The 20,852-nt window shown below is 36.3% G+C and overlaps 3 protein-coding genes across 5 annotated transcripts in view; 2 read left to right on the top strand and 1 right to left on the bottom strand.

The window, feature by feature from the left end:
* The window catches only part of LOC135224309 (glucoside xylosyltransferase 2-like), a 94,521-nt gene extending 85,888 nt beyond the window's left edge, over positions 1-8,633 (top strand). For all 3 annotated transcript variants that reach the window (XM_064263175.1, XM_064263176.1, XM_064263174.1), the window contains 4 exons: positions 4,954-5,296; positions 5,420-5,593; positions 6,447-6,608; positions 8,333-8,633. In XM_064263175.1, the coding sequence (XP_064119245.1) occupies positions 4,954-5,296; positions 5,420-5,593; positions 6,447-6,608; positions 8,333-8,506 (853 nt within the window). In that variant the 3' untranslated portion in view covers positions 8,507-8,633. The remainder of the gene's footprint in view (positions 1-4,953; positions 5,297-5,419; positions 5,594-6,446; positions 6,609-8,332) is intronic.
* A 1,528-nt stretch (positions 8,634-10,161) lies between these two features.
* Positions 10,162-17,984, top strand: LOC135225104 (uncharacterized). Its single transcript, XM_064264361.1, has 4 exons — positions 10,162-10,213; positions 11,409-11,633; positions 13,202-13,206; positions 17,838-17,984. The coding sequence occupies exons 1-4, from the start codon at positions 10,162-10,164 to the stop codon at positions 17,982-17,984; spliced, it is 429 nt and encodes a 142-aa protein (XP_064120431.1).
* Positions 17,985-19,211: 1,227 nt separating this feature from the next.
* LOC135224308 (uncharacterized) lies at positions 19,212-20,598 on the bottom strand. The gene has a single exon (XM_064263173.1). The coding sequence runs from the start codon at positions 20,338-20,340 to the stop codon at positions 19,570-19,572; it is 771 nt and encodes a 256-aa protein (XP_064119243.1). The 5' UTR covers positions 20,341-20,598; the 3' UTR covers positions 19,212-19,569.
* Between the last annotated feature and the right edge of the window lie 254 nt (positions 20,599-20,852).

The raw sequence follows: 20,852 nt of genomic DNA, 5'->3' as shown, positions 1-20,852 counted from the left end.
TCATTCATCAGCTACTCTCGGGTCGTTGCTTCTCACTGTTCTCCACATTCCATAGGTCAAAGGGAACACATGGACAATATATTATCAATCAAAAACCCTAGGCCTTACATAGCTCGGCCACCCCATGCTAGCCCCTGCCTAGCAAAATTGCTTATATATACAAAACACACTGGCCGACTTAAAATAAAATACAAGTAAAAACTGCACATCTCTGGCATTATGAAATAAAGTCTTATCACGCTTTAATCTCCAAATAGCACTAGACGCATTTTCTCTCATATTTTCTGCATTTCTTGAATATCCCTCTTTGCTTGTCTGCAAGTAGCTGAACAGACAGCAACAGGCTATAGCAGGCTGTAGGAAGACGGAATGCCTCCCTCATTGTAGAAGACTTCTCACGACTTCTGCAGATCCCCAAAAGACACGCTGTAGAATTCTCGAGATCACCATCATGGAAATTCTTGTAATCACCCTGGACAACACGACAGCAGTACTCTCTGCACGGCTGGTGGACGTCTTGCTGGCGTCGGGAAATGACTTTTTTTGGTTTGTTAGTATGTCAGTCAAGTCACTGGTCAATCCAAGAAAATTAACCCAGACATACTACTTCTATCAAACAATGATCTCAAAAAGTCAGAAATGCTAACTGAACGTCTCCCAATTAACTCCCTTAATATGACTACCAAATCACAAGTCATTATCACAACTCTCAAAGGGAAAAAAAAACATCAAGTTCTCCAACTCAATTCTCCAAACTCACACATCAGCACACACACAACCCAGAAATCACAGCAACTCCACGGAATTCTGTACTCACATTTCAAACTCGAATGTTCTCATAAGAAAAAAAAAAGAAAAAATCGTAATGAGCCCAAGGAAAAAAAAGAATCACGTAACACACCCAGACCCAAAAAAATGTTCTCTCAAGCTCTGATATCTGAACAACCAACAAAATCAGAAAAAAATCTCCAATGTTTAACAGCAAAAACCCTTTTACTGCTCAATAATTAATCACAATGAGACTTAATGTCAAACTCCCTTTTACGTAAGTAACAACCCTCGAAAAATTACATCTCCCGGTAAAAAGAAATGCTATTTAAGCTCAATCTCCCAAATTACATCTCTCACAGGAAAAGGAAGAAAAATGAAAATAAAGATAAAAAAAAGGATAATCACAAGTAGATTTCCCCAATCACAAAATACATAATACATGAATAGTATGCCAGAAAGGAAACTCTTACACATGCGCTTTCGTGAAATGCTATTGTCAACATTTCCAGATATTGCGAAAATTCTGATCTATCATCATCAGAGGAAAAAAGTCATCACACGGCTCATCACATCACTTGTCAGCAGAAAAATCGCCTGCGGACGTATGCTCAGACAGTAGCATAAAAATTGTCTAGTCAGACACACAAGTTTGGAAACTCATGATTCTCTAGGAAAAAAGGTCTAACAGACACATTTCACAGAATTAACTCCAGGATATGACTAATGTGTTCAAAAATTTGTCTCAAAGACTTATTCTCTCAACATGACTTTACCCCATTATATTTCTCCAAAAATAACACACTTGTGAACATAAAAAATGCACACATCTCCATAGGACTCGTAATGCAGTAATGTCACTCGCCTCTAAATAGTCACGAAACCAAAGAGAAAGAACCACAGAAATCTCCTCTTGGCTCAAAAAAAAAAAAACTCCCATAACCACAAAAAAAAGGGTCACCCGCCAAAGATTAATTCCAACTCCATTATGAGACACCATATTAATAATAACAGCACTCCGGTTATAAAAATATTTCCTCCATTTGGTTAATAATCAACCCCATATTATTCACTCTTATTTCTCCAATGCCCACATGTTAATAAAAACAACACCACTCCAGTTATAAAGAATAATCACCTCTATTTCGGCAAATACAAAATATTTACCTCTATTTCCCCAATAACTCCATGTGGAACAAAACAAGGCTCCAAAAATATATCTCCAAAAAATGTGCACTCAAGGCAACTAACTCACACACTCACAAATATTGCCCCATAATCTCCAAATATGTGTCTCCATTTGCAACAAAGATGGCTGCAAAATAATTGAACTAAACATAGCTCTCATCACCATTGGCAAATATCAAAATGGCCAATAATATATCCCCAATATATTATATCTCAAATTATAACTACAAATAATATATACCTCCAATTATAACTCCAAATAATATATCTCAATTATCTCTCCAAAATAACATATCTCCAATTATATCTCAATTATAACTCCAATTCTCCAGAGAATAACTCCATGTTATAGTCAAAAACTATGAAACTCTCTCCATTTAGCATAATTGCTTAAAAAAAGGCAAAAGCTCGGCAAATAAAAACTGTCTAGAAAATTCTAGAAAAAATCACCAATGTGCCACAACTCATTATAACAGAACTCCAAATTCACAGTGTCTTAGCCAAGACTTCTCCATATGCACTACGACATAAGTCACTAGAAAACTTAACCAAGTTTCCTATCTCTCACAAAGTTGTCACAAATACGACAAAGGTATTGTGCAAGAAAACTCATAATTTCTGGAACACAAATATCCAGAGAAAAAATGTAGTGCCATTACGTATGCATTCAAAACGTGCAAAAAATTCTCCCATACATTTCTCTATAGCATCAAATAGCTGAAACCCAAACACGTTCTCGAACAATGACTCTAAGTCACGAACTGAGATAATATTCACACTAACTGGAGAGAAAAAACAAATTCAAATTCACCCTTGGTAAAAAAAACTTGTGTCAGCGATGGCTAACTTCCAAAAAAGGAGAAAAGAAAAATCAACGGCCTTGTTCACTATCTCCCGTAACTCACTAGATGTCAAGCAATTATCTGCTGAACTCATAAAAAAAGAGGAAAACAAACAAACATAATGTGTTGTTAGTTCCTCCCATATTCAAAAAAGATTTTACCACCCTTGATAGCATTAAAACGCCCACGTATTAGTATAAAAAAAATCAGTATCAGAAATATCATTATCACAAAATCACCAAAAAAATTGCTATCATCAAAATCATCAGTATCAGTACAAAAAAAAAATATCACCAATGTCAATGCTTGTCCATTCTCCAAGGAATTCAGCACAAAAAAATCAGCAAAAGTTCAGCAAGATTCAACACAATTCACCAAGATTCAGTCAGATTCACCAAGATTCAGCAAAACTCATCCCCGTGAATCACTGAAATATTCTCCAAAGTTACAAAAACTCAACAATTAATTAACACAAGACTTCTCCCATTAATTCATTGTAATAATTATCCATGAATAATTATCTGTAATAATTATTGAATAATCTCCCATGAAATATCTCAAATCTCTCGTAAAACAAGTCTCCCGTAATGATAATTATACTTAAGCAACCCTCCCGTAACACATCTCAAGTATAATAATTATTAATAATAATAATAACTCTCCATAGCAACAATTCTCTCGCAAAGATCTCAAGTAAGGGTGAATTCAAATAGCTTACAACAGTATTGCTGAACCTCATAACATACAATTTCTCCAGATGCAACACCATTTACGGCACCGGGCATTACCATTTGGCACCATTTTCAAAGTAATCTCTCCAACACAATAAAAAAATAATAATAATCTGTGTATCTCCCTTATATTTGTGTCTTTCAAGGCACAAAGAAAACATATAACACATCCCGTGCATGTTAACTACTTTTCCCCTCATTCACGGAAAAGAAAAATCTCTTTTTATTTCCTTTTCTCTTCCTCCAAGAGAGAGAAAAAAAAAAATCTCTTTTCTAAAAGAAAGACTCTACGGGCATTTCACTTCATCAACTAATCAATCAGCTGATGTCTTAGCATCCAATGTCAAGGGCAAACCCATCCCCCAACACCCCGACACAAAGAAAAAAAAAGGAGTTCACCCCCAATGAGAAAAAAAAAAGAAGGTTTCTCCCCCCCGTTAGAACAACCCCTCAGTCAAATGGCAGAACAGCCCGAGGCTTACACAGTAGTCCTCCATCTCCCCTTAAACAGTGTCTGAGGACCCCCTCCCAAGGTATACACTAGTACCCATCTCGCAATGCCCTCCCTCGAGGTATGCAGTACCCACAATGCAACGCACCTCTCTGCTCGGTAAGCAGAAAGTGCTGAGCCCGTAAAATTGTGGCCGCTCTTGTCTCCAAGCCAAATATGCTTATCTAAGCACAGTTCACATGCAAAAAACACATCTCTATACACTCTTATGTGTTTAAAACAAAGACGAATACGTCTATCATAAACAGGCGTGAATGAAGAAAACACGTCACTTCTGCTACTATGGGCAAAGAAAAAATGTTTTGACCTCTTGAACCAATCCCATTTCACTGAAATATTTAAAACAACCCTCCCCTTCAAAACAATAGTTTTAACACTCACCAATCCATAATGGGAACAAAAAGAACTCGAAATTCTCGTAAAACGCGGCAGTGATACATGCACTAATAACAACAGCCGCACGGGTATCTCGGGATGCACTCGTCATTACACAAGCAAAAGTCATACTGGGTGCGCCCACTGCTTCTAGGCTGACTGCCTGGGAAAAATGCTGAATCCAATAAAATCCTACCCTCTCCCTTCACAGTTAACAGATAGATATTTTCTCATTTTTTCTCACTAAGTAACTGAAAACTAACAGTTTAACGATTTTCCACAATCCCACAAAGGCTTTGTCGTTCGAAAACTATCGCTAAGCCATAACCCATAACTGGTCACCCATCTCTCTTTATTGGCATTCCTAGGCATAGAAAAGAAAAAAAACTTATATACCCCTTTACGCTGCCACCACTGTAATGGGGGGGGGAATCCCCCATTACATATATATATATATATATATATATATATATATATATATATATATATATATGTATATATATGTATATATATATTACAACGGATAATCCTTCTCTAGGTTCAGCATTGTCACGAACTCGCAAGAGACCTACAAAGAAATCACGGCCATAGCGGACTCCTGGCCTTCGGAATATCGCCGACGGCTGGTCTTCGGCGTCCGCAGAGAAGTGTACTATCCGCCTGCCCTGTCCAGGATACAAGACATGTTTTGCTGGTGCTGCACCGAAAGACTCTTCCTGCCCGACGTTCTCCCGGACGTCGATTCTGTCATCTTCGTCGACACGGACACGATCTTCATGCAGCCTCCGGAGGATCTGTTTCAGAACTTCGGATTCTTCGACGACCGCCAGGTCGCCGGAGTCACGCCCTGTCTCTACATGTACGATGAGCCATGGAGGAAGGTGAGACGTTGTGACATGAAAGATAGCGTTCGAATGAGTATTTGAGGCACTTGTAGTACCATTACCCACATCATGACATCCCAAATATGAAGCAATTCCCGTAACCACACATCATCATTTCAGAGAATTCCGAGCTTCGGCTTCTCGGGCCTCAATGCAGGGGTCCTCCTGCTCAACTTGACCCGTCTGAGAAGCTTTCCAGGAGGATGGGTTCCGACGATCAAAAGGACCATCGCCAAGTACAAAGACGCCATAGAGCTTGCAGATCAGGACATCCTCAACATCATTTTTAGCGGGGTAATTATGTCTCGCCTGTTGTGCAGCCTTCCCTCTTTCAGAAGTCAGTTCTGCTGCTTCCTTTCCAGGATAAGTTTCAGCTACTTCCTTCCCCCTTTTTCCTCTTTCTTGGAAGTGGGTCATATAGACACTGAGTTGCCTGTCCTTGCTTGGGTCTTGGCAAAAATAATACTAAGGAAAGAGAAAGACATAAGTGAGCAGAAGACTCAGTGGAAAGATGACTTTTTCAGTTAGATGAAGAAATCAACTAAAGGTTATAATAGAGATTTAAGGGATTGGCTTAAAATAAGGTCGGCTGGAGGTTGATAAATCAACAAATGGGGCTGGTTTTTTAGCATAACATTAGATTCGAATAAACTTTGACTAATCTCGGTGCCATTTTTAGTGAGATATGAGGTTCAACATCCTCAACATCACTGTCACTGGGGTATGTGTACAGTAGTGTGTATAGAGTCTGAACGTCTCATAAAAGTATGAGAAAGGAAGCCTGTTTTATCTATTAATCAGAGGTTTCTCTTCAAAGTAATTTTCACTATCTTAAGGAGGCTTTTTTATTTCCAATATAATTTCAGGTAATGCAAGATGTTTTCACCGTTCCCAATACAATATTCCGAAAGTTAATACATTTTTATATAACCCTCTTGAGTTTCTGACCACAACTCCGTAGTTTAACTTGATAAAAATGTTTGTTCAGCAAAATCAAAGAGTCTAACATAATTATTCTCCAGCGCGTCATTATTTCTGTAATCCATGAGAAGGAACGTGGCTGAAATGACCAAAAAAACTGAAATTTAAAACTGGTTGGGCCTTTTTAAGGAAGTACATCGTATTAACGCCCGAATCCTCCTCTCAGAGGAAGGCACCGTTAGCATATGAAGTCGGCTGTGAATGGAACTACCGCCAGAAGGTGTGTTCGCTGGACAGGAACAGATGCCCCAATGCCGCTGCTAAGGGGGTTGCCCTCCTCCACGGCTGCGACACTACGTTCGTCAAAAATAACGAACCCAAGATCAGAGTAAGTGGGCAGCTACTTTCGGGTCTTTACCTAAATCGAATTTCATTCTTAAACGCGTCCTAAGGACAAACATATAATTGTTCATCCAATATAATCAAGTTCTGGTGGTCGGTTGGATTAGATGAAGTATAAAGCTGTGTTAATGCTACCATGGGCTTTTTCCCCATTGAAAAAACGAAAGTATGAAATGATGCAAGAGGCCTGGGATGTAGACCTCTGAAGTCTGAAAAAACATTTTTATAATCACCTGCATATACACTTGTGTGTGCGCGCGTGTATATATATGCATATATGTGTGTGTGTGTGTGTACAGACTACCCTAACAATTGATAGAAACGTCCCACATGAATGTTATTTTTTATTGTTCGTATTACAAGTTATACAAATACCCATCTGATTACCACCCAAACATTAAAGAACGAAAGTCAGACCTCGTGATCTTTCAATAAAATCTTCCAGTCATGCAGCAGCAGCATCTAACGGCCGTCATTCCGTTACCAGTGAACCCTTCCAGGCGTGCCTGGAGGCTTCCAGTTTGTACGGGAAGCTGAGCGCCATTATGATCGTTCCACATGACCACTATGTTTGGTTGTATGGTGTTTTTACTTTCCATGGAACCAGTGGTTATTTAGCAACGGGACCAACGGCTTTACGTGACTTCCGAACCACGTCGAGAGTGAACTTCTATCACCAGAAATACACATCTCTCACTCCTCAATGGAATGGCCTGAATCGAACTCGCAACCACCGATGTGGGACGCCAACACCATACCAACCACGCCAAACAGGCGCTCCAAATGACCACTATGACATTCAACTTCGACGGCTTTTATGTAATTTAGTTCCCTGCCAGACATATTCAAAGGTGTTTAACCATCGATCATACCCCAATTATCCTGATATTAAGTAAAGAATGGCTATGGAATTAATAATAAATGAGTATTTAGTAGTACAATATTCTCAATGAAATAACTGGAATTAAAACCCTTGGGTGAAAGCCTTGAATTTAGGGCTTGTTATTATTTATTAAAAGCCCAGAATGTAACTGCAATTTCGATATTTATTAATAATACTTCTAGTAGTTATTTACTAAGATTAGATTGTTGGGTGACATATACGGTTGATTTTTTTTAATGGTTGAATTTTGTTGGTAAAGTTTCCCTTTATCTTCAACAGTAAAATTGTACATATTATGGATTCACCAGTCTGTTTACTGCTTTGTTTGTTTGTCGATAACATGTCTAAAACTTTTGCTTTTACATTTCAATAAAGTTTATGAAAGGTAGCTAAGGAGAAAGGAAAAGTTAATAACATGTTAGAATTTTCATTCAGACCCCGATGATGGTCCAAGAGGTATACACTTTCAACGTTATTTCCTCTTTCGTAATAAATACCTGTTACCAGTGCACCTCACGCGGTGCACGGTAGGCATTACTGATGGTTCTTTGCTGCGTCCCTTCGGCCCCTAGCTGTAACCCTCTTCATTCCTTTTACTGTACCTTCATTCATATTCTCTTGCCATCCACCGTCTCCTAACAATTGATTCATAGTGCAACTGCTTTGAGGTTTTCTTCCTATTGCACCTTTCAAAGCTTTCCAATCTCAATTTCCATTTCAACGATCAATGACAACACTGGTCCCACGGCTTATCATTTTGGCCTCAATTCTATATCCCATTTCACTACCCATTCCGCCCTAATAGATTCTCTTTCTATTCCACTGAGGCGGTTTTCGAAGCATGGGAAAAGTACGACCTTCGATCTTCGCCAGGGGAGCTGCTGTCTCTCATGGAGGAGGGACTGCGGAAGGTAAACAGATCTGCAGGAGGATGTGCAACCCTCTCCAACATAGACGACATTCTGATGAAAGGACTCAGGAGACACCTGGTGGTGGCTTGACGAAGTTGCTGATGGAAGCATTTAGAGATATTATCTTTGTGAGATCGTGGTCGTGGATAAACTAGTCTTTGCTGTAATTCAATAGTTTTATCTCACTTCTGAGCAACTGATTCGTCGACATGCATTATGGACATATATGAATATATATAATGAATATATATATATATATATATATATATATATATATATATATATATATATATATATATATGTGTGTGTGTGTGTGTGTGTGTGTGTGTGTGTGTGTGTGTGCGTGTGTGTGTGTGTGTGTGATTAAACTATCTATTTATTAATAAATCCATAATTTATGAGCAAGGGAAAGAAGTCACTGTCATCCTAGATTCTTGCACAAAAAGTCTTTGCTGAAATGCAATAGTTTGATCTCACTTCTAAATGTCGACTTGCATTATGCACTTATTGACTGATTGATTTATATATACATATATATGTGTGTGTGTCTGTGTATAAGCTATCCATTCATAATATTTTAGAACGTGTCATCCTGGTGTCTTACCAAGAAAAGCACAAGGTTGAATTCTGATCAATTCCCTTTGAATGAGACTTATTTCAAAGGTAATGGTTAATTCTGGGCTTTATATTTGAGACTACAAAAAAGTCATGTGTAAAGTTAATAATAACAGTAATATATATATATATATATATATAATATATATATATATATATATATATATATATATATATATATATATATATATATATACACACACACCCAGTCGACCACCGGTACTATTCGTAGGGAATGTGCACCAGAACCACACACCCTGAGAATAGCAAAAAACCCTCTAAAAATGCCTAAAACTGCCTATTTTGATTGTTAGATAAAAAAAAAAGAAGCTTATAGTACCTGAGAATTTTAATAGTTTTATCACAAAAAGTGTATTAGTCATGAAAATTATATGAAAATACAGTAATTAGGGAATGTTTGATAGAGAAATCCGCGAATGAGTGAGTTCACGAATCCTGGCCCGTGAATAGGCGGAGGTCGACTGTAAATAAATATGTTTATTTGCAAGGTCTAATGATGCCTCGCATCTCACATTCTCCACATGAGGATTGAAGAAATGGTAAAAACCTATAACAATAGCACGACTATGGCTTGCAATTTGCATTTTGTTAACTTCATTGTAACGATTTACTTCGATATTTACGCTTTAGCCATCATTAATGGTAAATCCAAATGCCACCAGAACATCTAGGCAGCATTACGGAGCTCGAAGCACTCAATAACAGTGTGAAATAAAATAGGGATCCTAAAAGTATTCGTTTTCTTTACATCAAGACTCGACATAGAAAACGACATTCTAACGCTGACTATAAGCTTAGTAATACGAGTATTTCACGGTCATATTATCTGCGACTCACCTTGATACATTCGTCCACTTGTTAGCCTCCTGAAAGTTAAAGCACCCTCATTTATACAATTCTCATCGTAGTTACAACTCATTTAAGACAAACCAGATTCTAAAATATTGGAGTTACTGTTAATTTCATTGATTTTCTCAATTTTAGAGGGTGGAAAATTACTAAGATGGCCATAATTACAGAATAAAAGTCAAGCAAGAAAAGTGTTTTCAATTAATTCCCAGTACGTGAGTGAAAAAAGACACCTCCTGAATAGCAAGTAAAATTTCAGGATGTATAGAGAAAGAAAAATCCACATTCTTAAAGTGAATGGCTGGCTGGCTTGTAAGATTGATTAGTCCAATAGACAATGCTTTCATTTTATCAAGTACTCTACGTGTGTTAACATTACATACTTTTTCTTGACTAAAAGCTTAACATTTTGTCAATAAATGACCATAGCTTTACTTGTGTATATTTGTATAGGTACCAAAGCTATAATTTTTATAATAATTCATATTGTTTTCCTCAACAAAAATGCACTTTAAATTGAATGCAATATTTTTCTTGGAAAAAATAACAAACAAACAAGCAAAAGAAACCGGATTTACATTGCGTTGAGGATGAAAGTTATCCTAGAAAAGCACAATTGATTCTAAATTGAAAATCAAATTTATCACCCCCTTACTGCAAAATGTGCAATTTTCATAAAATTACAAACAAATCTTCAACTAAGCTCATTCTTAATACAAGATCTACATATTGTAAAATTACTTGTCTTAAACAAAAATATGTAAACAAACAAATAAAAAATAAATAAATAAGTAAATAAATAAATGAATAAATAAATAAATGTTATATCATGTGATTTGCATTGAATAAAAATGTGGGTATTCCTAAACAAAGCAGGCCAACAATAAATTACGTTATCATAACATGCACGAATTACGTAAATTGCATAAAAATAGTTTCCCTAACAAAATTAGAGAATACAGAACTTGTCAAGCTCTGAGACTCGATCTCACTAAAGCAGGATCTCGTGACGACAAGCGAAGTGAAACGTAATTGGAAATGCCTTTCCTACTTTCGCGCGTAATTCGCGTACGCCCTTTCCTTCCGTAGAAATACAGTCATAATTTACAGTACATAAGAACATGTGTTCGCGCGCGATAACGTCACTTGGACGCAGGAACCAACGGAGGAGGCATTTAATTACAAATCGAACGCCGAGTTTTTAGTAGCCCGTACTAACATGAATCTTGAAAGGCTGGAGTTTTTGTGGAAGTTGCTGATGTTATTAACAACAGTGGTGGTCACATTTATCGACTTCTACCAAGAAAGGATTGCGAGATATTCTGAGAGCAACGGAAACGTTATGTCCTACCATAACGGGTGGACACACCCTGGAGATGTTGGCAGTGAATGCGCATGCGTTTCAGAACTTGTTTGTCGAGGGAGCATAGTCTCTAAAAAAGATGGCCAGGTCCGACAGAAACAGAAAATGAAAATTGGCAGTGTTGTTGGTGTTGATGAAAGTAAGGCGGCGATGATACAAATAGAAAATCCTATCAGCAACATCAAGAGGAGGACAATAGTGATGAAACCTACGACGGCCAGAGAAAAGCAATCGACGACGCTGATAATGATGACGAGGATGATCTCTCTGATGATGTAGCTCCTTACATAGACGATGATGATGATGAGAAATTGGAAGAGGATGATAGCGACAGGGAAGAGGAAGAAGATAGTGATGATGATAATGAAGGTGAATGAGCAGTTTTTCAGGTACCTGGGGAGTATAAAATCTTACTAATACTTATATGAAGAAGCCACAGTCACCGCTGGAGCTAATATTACCAGTATCCTGGTGGATTTCGGGATGCACTGTCATCCACTACCACGTGTATTAAACTCCCAAGATCTGCTGAAAGTCATAGCAACGCTTGGTTCTACATTTTTCGACATTGATCCTGCGTGCAAACCCTCTTATTATCTTTCAGCATGAAGCTGACATTACTGGCGGTCTGGGGCAGAAGGCCTCGCAGAGCAGGGGTTGGAATATCAGAAATCGTTGAGTTGAAATGAAAAGATATAGTGATGACGGACTAGTACTCTGAAACATATCCCAAACTTGCATAGTCTAATAAATGCCTTCTTGGCTAAAATGGGTTGAACTCATCCACTGTGCTAGTTTTTGCCCTCAAGGAGATCAGCTGCCGCTCCCGCCAGAACTCCTAAGGTCCGTTACAGGTTTCAGTAATGGTCAAAGAATCTTTAATACTAACTTAATCTTGGGTAGCAATCCACTTGCAGAGTGAAGAGTGTTCAGCTGCTTGTGTTTCGCACAGACATATTCAGGAAGTACTGTACTCATTTTGTCTGTTTGCAATCTAAATCACAAGAATACTTATTATATTGTAACCTTTCATGTGTACACGGAATGTTATTGCAATAAATGTTTAATGAAAATCAGAAAGAAACTGTTTTCATATCCTGAACTATGTTACTGATTATTTAGAAACAAGGCAAATATAAAATTTCTTCAAAAAGATCGTTATATAATATATATGTGTGTGTCCTACAGTAAGAGCCATATATAAGGTCATTCCGAATGAGGCTCTCGAACTGCGATACACTACAGCTGTGTGCATATCAGTTGAGAAAAAACGAAGAAAATTTTAGACGGGTGACTTTAACAAAAAATATGATGTACTAACTTTGCATTTAAGTCTGTTTCTGCATTCGAGGCAAAGCATTTTCTGAAAAAAAAAAACACACACACACACACATAAGGTTAAAACATGTCTTTCTAGCGACTTAAAAAAGTCAGGACGAGAGAGAGAGAGAGATATGAAAACATTTCGGCGAAACAGATTACGACGTTACCCAAGTCCTCTTAAATTATTTTGCTGCATTTTTTCCCACGTCAATGAGCACTGTATTTCGTATACGAATAATGTTATTTATAAACATATCACGATTTCCTATGACGAAACTTGTGAGTCATTGTCATAAAAATAAGGAAAATGACGTAAGTAGTTCCGTCTAGATTTAGTCATATTTAAGCATATGACGAAAAACTGGGAAGCACTAATTCGTACCCGGCCGCTAATTCCTGAGATGCATGCTAGTATTGCACAAGCTTTTTTTTTTTTTTTTTTTTTTTTTTGTTTTTTTTTTTTTTTTTTTTTTTTTTTTTGCCATGCCCCTAAGTTAGGTTAGGTTAGTTCTTACGGCCAAACTCGAGTAATTTACATGTAGGAAACATAATGAGGTTATTTTCAAGAAGATTCTATGGTTAGTTTGTAAGATATGGCGTCCCGCTTGTTTCAGGGAAGGTAAGTAACTTGGTTACAGTTCGGGAATATGCTGCCCAGCTAAAGCCCCCAAAAATAGGGCGAAATTCATCTAAAAATCTAAGTCAACTATCCATTGGCCCACAGCTGGTCTCTTATAGAAAGCTGATATATTTTGGGAGGCCAGTGAAAACAAGCAAGCAACAAAACAAGGATATTTACAGAACCTCCGCCCAGTTTCGTTGGTGGCAAATCTATTCACATACGTGTGTATATATATATATATATATCTATATAGTATATTATATATATATATATAATATATATATATCATACATACATATATATATATATATATATATATATATATATATATATATATATATATTATATATATTATATGGACATAAAATTATATATATATATATATCATATATATATATATATCATATATATATATATATATATATATATATATATAAATATATATATACATATATATATATAAAATATATATATATGTATATTATTAATATATATATATATATATATATATATATAATATATATATATATATATATATATATTATATATATATATATATGGGGATACGGAAGGACACAGCACATTACATAGGATTCTTTATTGCTAGCGTCGTTTCGAGACAAAGTCCCATCTTCAGGCTAAAGGCAAGAAATAAATGTTACATCAATACAAAACAATTAAGCAAGTTAACGTAAAATAATTATAAATTAAAGTATTTCTATGCAAAATTACGAATTAAAAAATCTCAAAGAATGAGTATTACATCAATACATAACATTTTTTAGAAAAAGAAATGTAAAATCATAAACAGTTAAGATATTTCTAAGTAAAATTACGAATAAAAACATTAAAGAAAATATTAAAAAATGAGGAATATACCTTGCTCAAGCAGAGTTCCGCCGACCCGTGTCAGGACGGTGGACAAAAGTCAAGAAGAGGCAAAGAACAAAGTGAACTGGCTTTATGCTATATATACAAAGGTACTGAGTTGGTATGGTTATTAAGTGAAGGTACCAGTTTCTTATTTGCAAATATTCAAAAAACGAGGAGGTGGTGTTCGTATGGTGACGTCATAATGACCTTTAAGTTGTTATAATTTATGTCTGCCTTACAGATTCTGGCGTGATTCCTGATATTCGATTGTTCAAGGGTCGATAATTTGCTGCCCGTTCGGTAACTTACACCTCTATGAGCATCACATCTCACTTTGAGCAACCGGCGCGTACTTCCTACTTAGGTCTGCTGATTACAGTGGCAGCAATTAAATAAATACACTACACCGGATTGCTTCAATGAGGGCAATTTCTCTTTGTGTTTTAGGAAGCTACCAATAGTTCTTGGATTCATGCAAGTGAATCTGGCATCACCTGCTGGATAATGGTGGTTTAAAATTTTTTTAAGGGAAGGCAAAAACATCCTATCATGTATATAAGGCATTTTAACATAGTATTTAATTTTCTGTGCTAAATGAACTGCACTAGGCGGATGAAAAAAGTTATTGACAGTATTTTTGACGCATTTAAAAAATAGCCCCGATGGGTAACAATTGCTGTTGAAAAATCCCTCAAGAAATATTATTTCGTCATGGAATAATTTCCAACTTGATGTTACGTTTATAGCCCTGTGGATGAGTGTTGATAAAGAATTTAATTTAAAGTTATAAAAACAAAAACTGTAGAAATTCAAGCCATACCACCTCATAAACCCAGGTCACTTTGTTCTTTGCCTCTTCTTGACTTTTGTCCACCGTCCTGACACGGGTCGGCGGGACTCTGCTTGATCAAGGTATATTCCTCTTTTTTTATATTTTTTAAAATGTTTTTATTCGTAATTTTACTTAGAAATATTTTAACTGTTTATGATTATACATTTCTTTTTCTTAAATGTGTTATGTATTGATGTAATACTCATTCTTTAAGATTTTTTAATTCGTAATTTTGCATAGAAATACTTTAATTTATAATAATTTTACGTTAACTTGCTTAATTGTTTGTTTTTTTTTTTATTGATGTAACATTTATTTCGTATCTTTAGCCTGAAGATGGGACTTTGTCTCGAAACGTCGCTAGCAATAAAGAATTGTATGTAATGTGCCATGTCCTTCCGTATCCCCATGCCTATTTCACCGAGGATTAGCCCACCAGAGATATATATATATATATATATATATATATATATATATATATATCTATATATATATATACATATATATATCATACATATATATATATATATATATATATGCGTATATATACTTTTCTATAATTTATGTCTGCATGACCATGGAGATAAGTTAGTTGTGCTTTTGAAAATAATATTTGCAAAGCTGCCGCACTAACAACTTTCAACATAAAATTTGCTACATTTACTATTTATAGCATACTGACGTTGCGAAAATAATTCCCCTTGTATAAATTTGGGAGATTCCGGTCCTAATTCTATTTTTAAGCCTATAATACTTTCCGGAAAGATAGAACTGGGAAGTTCGTGTATATGATTCATGTTGATTTAGTAAAATCTCGAAACGTTCTTATCTTACGTAAACAAAAGGGATATTTTGATATCTGAATTCGACGGGATATGATTTCCGGTTAATTTTGAAATACCGGGAATCCACGTCACGTTACTCTATTATTATGACATACAACTATTCAGCGATATATATATATATATATATATATATATATATATATATATATATATATATATATATATATATATATATATATATTATATATATATATAAAAAATAATTATAAAGTCAAAATCCACGAAGGAAAGAGAAATGACGGAGTTCTCCAAGGCAGTGCGACTTCTTGTCCTTTACTTAGCAGTCTGAAGAAATATAAAAATAAGTTTGGACAGAAAGCTCGTATAATTGACAAAGGAAATAATATGTACCTGCAATCAACACAATCGAAGAATTAGTAGACCTATCAAAATAGGGTTAAGAGGTTCTACAAAAGATTAGGCCCAACAGGACAAGACAACTAAAAGCTATGCAAAAAAGGTGACTGACGACCAAAAAATTTCATTAAAGTACAACTCGATAACTTTCCAATTTGTAAACAATAAACTTTTAAAAGTGAATATTTAAAACAAAATATTATACATAAGAATATATAGAAAATATAGAGTAACTAATTTGCAATTAAGTCAGCGATTTTATGTTTCAATTAATTCTTGAACATTTTACAAACACAGGGGTCCAAATAGTACATATCAGGGCTAAGGTTAACATTACAACTGGAAGTAAGCTGTATAATGACGGATTCTAAAAGATTTTGCGAAGAGAAATCTTTCGATCTGGCAATCACTGAACTTTCAGTCTAATTTATCTTGTGAGAGTTTTCATTTAAATGAATGAATATAGCATTGGATGTTAGCCCAATTTTGACAGAGTACTTATGCTGTTAAATATAGAATTCCATGCATGGACTGTCCCTCCTTTTATATCAGCCAATCTAGCAAGGTCTTAGAAGTGAGAATTAAATAGCATAAATATTCCAGCAAAACTGGGCAAACATCTCATGCAATATTCATTTATTTAAGTGAAAATGACCACCGGATAAATTAGATCTGCAGTTCAGTAATTGCAAAATCAAAAGATGTCTCATCATGAAATCTTTTAGAATATGTCCTTATACAACTTACTTCCCATTGCAATTTTAATGTCAATTGTGGCCTGTTTTATTTGGACCCTTGTATAAGTAACATGTTTAAGAATGACCTTGAAGATATAATCACAGACCTAAATACATATATTATACATGCATATACAAAGACAATATCTATAAGTCAACTAATTTGTATTTAGGTCTGTGATTATATCTTTAAGGTCATTCTTAAACATGTTACTTATACAAGGGTCCAAATAAAACAGGCCACGGCTGACATTAAAATTACAAAGGGAAGTAAGTTGTATAATGACAGATTCTAAAAAATTTCATGATAAGACATCTTTTGATTTTGCAATTACTGAACTGCAGATCCAATTTATCCGGTGGTCATTTTCACTTAAATGAAAATGAATATTGCATTGGATTTTTGCCCAGTTTTGACGGAATATTTATGCTATTTAATTCTCACTTCTAAGACCTTGCTAGATTGGCCGATGTAAAAGGAGGGACAGTCCATGCACGGAATTCTATATTTAACAGCATAAGTACTCTGCCAAAATTGGGCTAACATCCAATGCTATATTCATTCATTTAAATGAAAACTCTCACAGGATAAATTAAAATGAAAGTTCAGTGATTGCCAGACCGAAAGATTTCTCTTAGCAAAATCTTTTAGAGTATATATATATATATATATATATATATATATATATATATATATATATATATATATAATATATTTACGTTTGTAGATCACCTCGTCTCCGCAGTTTAGTAAATCAATTAATTGCTAGAAGAGCAGCCATTTTTTACAACAGCTGACTTTAGGAGGGAAAACTCAGGCCAGACATAGGCATGTCTGGCTAGTCGGAATAGCGGGAGAATAAAGACTCATTAAGCATTAGGGACGTATCCCAAGGGGAGTGTGTAGCTAGTTAGGTACTTCTTAGTCCTACTCTTAAGATCCCTTATCCTGTGAACCCTCGCTGGCCGTATGCCTGTTTCCAGGGTGACCTGCCAACGGGGGAAAAGCTGCCCCAACACCCAGGATTTGCACCCGACGACGCTCTCAGTTCAGCCCAGTCCTTGACCTCGGACAGACGTCCGAGCCAGCCTGCCCATAGGCCTAACAAAGGCTCTACTGGTGCGCCCTGAACTCTGACAAAGCCGACGCCAACCTCTCCAATTTACTTTCCCAGGTACGTCTTAAGTTGCAGTCATATTGTCAGTTTTTTTCCTCCGAGCCAAATAAACTCTTCCACATTTCCAAATTCAAACTCCTACTTCTCAAATGAACCTCCCTTTGTTCCCTTTTTAACTAGCGGCCGCATACTACCTTTTGTGATCATCCCAGATAAACAAAGTCTTCAGTGAGCATTGCATTTAAGCACTAGAGTTCCTCCCCTTGTGTGTGATGAAAGAGAAACACCCTCCACAGTGCGTTAGCTGAAATATTGTGCAAGAAGTCTTTAGTTTATGTTGTGTGTAATTTGGGAATTCATTTCCAGATTGTTGAGTCCATGCTCCGTCTCCTCGCAAGCGCTTCCTTACCACTAGATATTATCAATTTGGAAACCAGCATTGCAGCAGATGTTGATTTTGGCCATAGTTTTCATATTGGGAATGATAAGAGTGTTCCAGACAGTACACACGTGGCATACCTGCCTTGCCTTTATCTCAGGCCATTCAATGTTGTCTTGTAAATAAATGTAAATTAGATTAATCTGCTGGGTTTTCAATGGCGACCTTACAGAATAAAGAAGAAACCAATCCCTTTTACAGTTATCTAAGGTAAGTCATAAGCACTCCATTATTTCCTCTTTATTTTCCCCTTACGTTTGGACATAAGGCCCCCAGACGTAAAATATATACACACACACACACACACACACACACATATATATATATATATATATATATATATTATATATATATATATATATATATATATGAACAAAGTTACAGCCGCGAAGGAAAATTGAAACTCTGGAGATGTTAAGTACTTTCATCTTATTGCTAAGTGTGCAGTAATAAACACTTAATGGCTGTAACTTTGTACGTATAATCATCACGCTATTTGTTTCTTTGGCATTTAATATCAAACATATATATTATATATATATATATATATATATATATATATATATATATATATATATATATATATATACACACACACACACACACGTTATAACCAGGCATTAAATGAGAGCCTTGCGCTTTATCCCTCAAGCAGAACCTGAAACCACGTCTCTAGGGTTGCGACTCTCGAGCACAAAGCTCTACCTGCTGTTTTGCCCCTATATGTTGGATGACAATTTAATGCTTGCTAATATACTGAATGTTTTATAACCGTATGAGGTTTGCAGAAAAAGAATAACATCTTTTTTAAGTTTTTATTACTCATGATTACCAAAATAGCAAAGCAGTTGTACAGAACACAGAGTATAGAAAAAAGATTAAAAACCCTTCTTTTATTTGCCGCTCTCCACAGTAACTCAGAAATCCATCAAAAGTCTTTTTATTATGCATATGGACAGACAGAGAGGCTATTATGCAAATGAATTTTTATCACCCACTGAACTTACACCGCGGTGGATTTTGCTCAACAATGCACCAAGAATGGTACGCAGAGATATGAACTACATACCATACGAATAAAGCTTTTATTTGATTTTGAATAAATAAAATGCCCCCAATCAGCCTGTTCCAACCTCAGTACATACAATAGTTAAACCTGTTAAGGACTGGCACCTGCACAATTGTAATCAACTACACACTTCCCTGCTTTAGGGTCTCGAACTTCGCATTTTCCAGGACATGACCTTGGAGGAGCTATGACTACTCGTTCTTCTGTGCCAACCTTGATTTTTGGTTTGGTCACGCGCACGGTACGGTGGATCCAACCATCAGGTCCTACAGAGCAATCTTCATCTTTGATGCAACGCCCATCAGCGCTTCTATCCTCGCAAGGGTCATCACAGGGTGGCCAAGCAATTCTAGCATATTCGTCATCAGGGCCTCCATCGCAGTAGCCACCTGTCTTTTGTCTCGATTCGGCACCGAGCGCTAAAAGAATTGCTGTTTCAGGATCGACGTTCAGATCGACCAGAAAACGCAGCGTCCCTTCGACGTCTCTGTCCAGCACGCATATAAGATCCAGGCGGCAATTTCCCTGTTCATCTGTGAACAGACATTTTCCTCGGCACTTCCCTTTGGTCTCTGGTCCGCTGCTGTCTTCTTCCTTTTCAACTCCCTCTTCGTGCAGAACAGAGAACGATGCCTCCGGTAGCGATGTCTTCCCGAACAGGGTTTTCATAAGACATGTAATATCAACTTTGCACTCCCCATCGTCTAGACGAATTTCGCAATTCTTTCTACACTTTAGAATCGGTGCTTCGACGATAGACGCCGATGCAGTTACTGTTACCTCCTCGTCCGTCATCGTCGTCGCAAACGCACCTAAGCAAAGCGCCGAAAGCAATAGGATCGTCTTTAACACTGAAATCATTTCAGACAAGGTGTGATATCAAGTGTCCGATGAGCTGTTGTAACTTGGAGACTGTTCAGTTGTGGTCACTGATAGCCACATTTAAAGAACACCTGTAGACTCACTGGTATTACCCCCACCGGCGGCGGTTGCCCAACACCATTAACCACGTCAAAGGATGTGTCCTCAGGACTCTATTTGAGATAGAAATTAAGAGTGACATAATTCACAGAAACAATTAGTATTACTCTTTAATCTGACTACCATTCTAAGACATTCTACGTGGTCAAAGGAAGGTTTAGATTATATTTAGTGGTTTTAATGTTTAAATGAGACATAGTATTTATCATAGGGAAGAAGCCTAAAAAGTCTGAAATACTTGCAAAGAAATTTGCTATCACAAACTTATTTATTTAAAGTCTTAAGATTATTTTTGAGTTTGATATATAGTTTAACAGAAATCTTGTTAAACTTCTTGAATACATCTATACATAATATCCAAATTTTTTCTTAAGGAAACATCTTCAGATCAA

This window comes from Macrobrachium nipponense, chromosome 12, assembly GCF_015104395.2.
Source record: "Macrobrachium nipponense isolate FS-2020 chromosome 12, ASM1510439v2, whole genome shotgun sequence".
NCBI classification, from domain to species: domain Eukaryota; kingdom Metazoa; phylum Arthropoda; class Malacostraca; order Decapoda; family Palaemonidae; genus Macrobrachium; species Macrobrachium nipponense.
This window is presented reverse-complemented; position numbering and strand designations above follow the sequence as displayed.

Coding starts and splice junctions, on each gene's coding strand:
- LOC135225104 (XM_064264361.1), top strand. CDS start 10,162: ATGTATAGAGAAAGAAAAATCCACATTCTTAAAGTGAATGGCTGGCTG. Junction 10,214..11,408: donor AGTGAATGGCTGGCTGGCTT/GTAAGATTGATT, acceptor GATGAAAGTAAG/GCGGCGATGATACAAATAGA.
- LOC135224308 (XM_064263173.1), bottom strand. CDS start 20,340: ATGATTTCAGTGTTAAAGACGATCCTATTGCTTTCGGCGCTTTGCTTA.